Genomic DNA, 4,506 nt, shown 5'->3' with positions numbered 1-4,506 from the left:
AAAAGTCTTCCAACTTCTAAGCATAGATTCGACTTAGTTAATTCCCTACATAGTTCAAGATAGGCTCGTGACAGGCTTTAGCAGAGACGATGTTGTGGAAGTACGAGTCAAGGTGGATATTTGTTGAGTATGCCTCATATTTCAGTCAAATTTGAGAGGTAATCTCCCAATTAAACTCTATTTATCTGTTTCAGTTGAGTTTTGATTAGTCCAAATTTTTATTATTATTATTTGACCTACTAATTTAGCCTATAAATAGGCTCTTTTACAACCTTAGAACATATAACCATTAAAAAAGATTAGAACTCATAACACTTTTATAGAATTTTGTGTTTACGTTTTGAGGGTTCTTTGTTTTTAGGTTTTGGGGTTTAGCTTTTATCTCCATCTTTTATACTTTTCGTTCTTTTACCATTATAGTAAAATTACTTTTGCCCGTAGTTTTCTATCTTTTTTAGAGGGATTTTTCTATGTTAAATTTGTGTGCTTAATTTCTCAATTTCTTCTGCTATTTTTTACTTGTTTGTTGCTTAATCGAGTCAATCCTACATATTCATATAAAAGATGATGTATATTTGTATAAGGAATAAGTATAAATAATATATATATTAAACATAGCAAAAATAAACTCATGTCATTACTCAATCACTTTAACAAGCATGTAGTTAGATAATTTTTATATACCATAACACAATAAAATACAAACTATTATAAGGTCACAATAAGATATTAAACTTGCAGCTATAGAGGTTTAAAATTAAAATTTTCTAACCTCCAACTCTTATAGCATAATTTTAATTCAAATTTTATTATCATGCAATATAGAGTCTCTGTTTTTTTATAAGACTTTGCAAAATTTAATGTTGTAGACATGCTACAGGCATGTACACGATGCATTCATATTTATCATATTGTTTATTAACATCATCTGCTTTTTAACCTTATACTTTTCCACAACTAATGGGATTATAATGTCAATATAAATTGTAATAATTTATAATTTTATTGTCATTCCTTTTATTTTATATCCACTAAGACATTTACTTCGAAAATATCTAAACCAATGAGAGGTCCATAATGTCATTAACTCAATAAAAGAAATATAATTTTTATAAAATTATGTGCAATATCTCGCCTTGTGGAATATGTCAAAATTTTCAAATATCCAATTTGATTTCAATGATCAAAAATGTGTATATACATTGTTCCTTTTTTTTTTGTTTTAATCAAACCTTGGCAAAATACTCAATCAATATGCATGTATTAAATTATTTTTGAGTATCACATAAATATTTTTGTTCTCTTTGAAGGGCTATTTAGAAAACTTTAGTGATTCTCTTATTTAAATTTATCGTTTCACTTTATACGAGAGAAAAGAATTATTATAATCACTATAATTATAGTGATTATTATACCCATAATATCTCATTAAAAACCATGCTTATAACTGCAGTTATAATTTTGTCCTTTTAAGATTAATTATGTAATGTTGCATTCACTTGAGGAACGAAATATATCTAATGATAAATTTTCTTATCATAATTTTCTTTCAAAACTAATTCATAATTTTAAAGAATATATTACACGCTTTCTTAGTCAGGTTGTAGCAAAAAATTCATTATACGCTTTTCAAGCATGTATAAATTTAAACTCCAAACTAATTATTGCATATAATACACCTTTACAATAGATAAGAAGATATAAGAACAATAATATATTTTAATCAAAATTAAAACTAAACCAATCAATTCTATAAAAAACATATACCTCCACGTAGAAATCCCAACAATTAAACTCAAGAAGGGATTGATAAATTCATAGAGATGCAAATAGAGAATTATATAAATTTATCTTCTTAATAGAAATTGAATCAAATTTCAAAAAAAAATATTGGACTTCCTTAGATAATTGTGGATGAGAAGTAGAGACTATGAGCATTCTTTGTAGTGAAAAGAAAGTGGTCGTCCCCAAACAAATCTCGAGCAATCACACATGATTTTTTGAACCAAACAATTAAATTCCAATGCTTAGAGTCCAACAAAATTTTGACACAAATTAAGAACCTATTCTTGTTAATAAAATTATATTGATAACGTATTATAAAATAAAAAGAAATATAGAATGAACAAGAAAGAAGAATAGAAAAATGAAATGATTATTCAACTTTAACTTTGGGATATATAAAAGACTTATACATATCTTCTATTTTCAAGGCCCCAACCACCACAAGTTACAAAACTCTAATAAATAGAATTAAAGTTCCCTATAAATATTTAGGGGTACAAGAGTTGCAAGAAAATGAATTCTTGACAATTATGGGCTACATGAACATCTATTTTCCAACAATAAAAATATTATACTAATAATATCAATTATAATTTAAGAGAAATGATATTTCTTTAATTCCATTAATTGTTTTGTTTTAAACGGTGATTAAGACAACACTGGATGGAAGATCAATTCGCCTTTGCAATATCTTTAATGCTATTTCTTTGTCGTTGGGCTCATTTACTATTATTACCATGAACAGATTTAACTCCATTATTGAGACGTTACAGCATGGGAACCAATGGCCACGAAAGAGCATAAAAATATTCAATAAATAGAAATTTTCAGTGCTGTGCGGATTCAGAGCAAAGTCATACTTACAGATATGTTTCACGGTCTATAAATAGCAAATTCCAGTGCTACGTGGGTTCAGAGCAAAGCCGAAAGACCTTGGCTAAGATGGATATAGTGAATGCGAACGGAGAGCATGTTAATGAGCTACTTCAAGCTCAAGCTCACGTTTGGAACCACATTTTCAATTTCATAAATTCCATGTCTCTCAAATGTGCAATTGATTTAGGTATCCCAGATATTATTCAAAATCATGGCAAGCCCATGACCATTACTGAGTTGGTTGCTGCACTGCCAATGCTCAACCCTACCAAGGCATGCAACATCTACCGGCTCATGCGTATTTTAGTTCATTCGGGCTTCTTTGCACAACGAAATTTATGCAATGATGCTCAAGAAGATGGTTATGTCCTTACGAATGCTTCTCGTCTGCTACTTAAGGATAATCCCTTAAGCGTAACACCTTTTTTGAAAGCTATGTTGGATCCTATTTTAACAGAGCCTTGGCATTGTCTAGGCACCTGGTTCCAAAATAATGATCATACACCATTTTATACCACACATGGAAAGACTTTCTGGGATTATGCCGGACATGACCAAAAGCTAAACAGTTTGTTTAATGAAGGAATGGCTAGCGATGCTCGATTGGTTAATAGCATTCTTATTGACAAGTGCAAAAAGGTGTTCGAGGGATTGAATTCTTTGGTGGATGTTGGAGGCGGTACCGGAACATTGGGCAAGGCCATTGTTGATGCGTTTCCACACTTGGAGTGTATTGTGCTTGATCTTCCTCATGTTGTTGCTAACTTACAAGATAGTGGGAACTTGAAATATGTTGCAGGTGATATGTTTAAGGAAGTTCCAGCTTCAGATGCAGTTTTACTAAAGGTTTTTTGCTAAATCTTTTATCAATTATCTCTGTTTTAACAATAATGTGCAATAGATATAATCATATCATTTTGATCAATGAATGGGTTATGCTTTTGTGTTAATTAAACAGTGGATATTGCATGATTGGAATGATGATGAATGCTTGAAGATTTTGAAGCGATGTAAGGAGGCAATTTCAAGACAAAACAAGAAGGGAGGAAAGGTGATGATAATAGATATGGTATTGACGAAGAATGAGAAAATGAATGGTGAAGCCTTCAACTCGACAGAAACGCAGCTCTTCTTCGATATGCTGATGATGGCTTTGGTGACCGGAAAAGAGAGACAAGAAGAAGAATGGGCTAAACTATTTTTTGCTGCAGGTTTTAGTAACTACAAAATTACTCCTATTTTAGGTTTGAGATCTCTTATTCAAGTTTTTCCTTAAGTCTGAAAGAGAATTCATGAACACTAAATATGAAAGTAAAACGTACGGATATGAAAAAAACTAAAACATTTAATAACTCTTATATTATTTGTCTTTCTCTAATTATAATGTATCTCATAGTTTATCAAATAAAATATCACTTTGATTTTTTGGACCAATAATGACATTGCAATTAATGGCTACAGTAAGCTAATTAGAATAGAAAGAAAATAATCGAGATTTTTATCAAAATAAAAAAATAATTACGAGAATAATATATGATTTAAATTATTTATGAAAATGAAGTCTATTTTACAGTGTCATTGAGTGCCGCCAAACTGCTAGACGACATTACATTAAATCTCACTCAATCATATACCGATCAGTAAGATAAGAATTTTTTTTAAAGCGATGTCACCTGATATATTAACGACACCGATATAAATTTAAATTACACAAATATATAAGGATGTCATTCAATAAATATCAAAAGTAAATAAGCATGTGATTCAAATTGAATTAAAATTAGAATTATATGTGCATGGACTGAAGTAAAACAAATTAAGGACAAAACCACCAAACTATGAAAG

At 29.8% G+C, this 4,506-nt stretch overlaps 1 protein-coding gene across 1 annotated transcript; it reads left to right on the top strand.

Annotated features, from left to right (window-relative positions):
* Positions 1 to 2,618: 2,618 nt before the first annotated feature.
* LOC108488620 (probable O-methyltransferase 3) lies at positions 2,619 to 4,098 on the top strand. Its single transcript, XM_017792910.2, has 2 exons — positions 2,619 to 3,507; positions 3,620 to 4,098. The coding sequence occupies exons 1-2, from the start codon at positions 2,728 to 2,730 to the stop codon at positions 3,935 to 3,937; spliced, it is 1,098 nt and encodes a 365-aa protein (XP_017648399.1). The 5' UTR covers positions 2,619 to 2,727; the 3' UTR covers positions 3,938 to 4,098.
* The last annotated feature ends 408 nt before the right edge of the window (positions 4,099 to 4,506 follow it).

This window comes from Gossypium arboreum, chromosome 10 (genome assembly GCF_025698485.1).
Source record: "Gossypium arboreum isolate Shixiya-1 chromosome 10, ASM2569848v2, whole genome shotgun sequence".
Classification (NCBI taxonomy): domain Eukaryota; kingdom Viridiplantae; phylum Streptophyta; class Magnoliopsida; order Malvales; family Malvaceae; genus Gossypium; species Gossypium arboreum.
The sequence above is the reverse complement of the archived record's forward strand: the minus strand, read 5'-3'. Positions and strand labels throughout refer to the sequence as shown.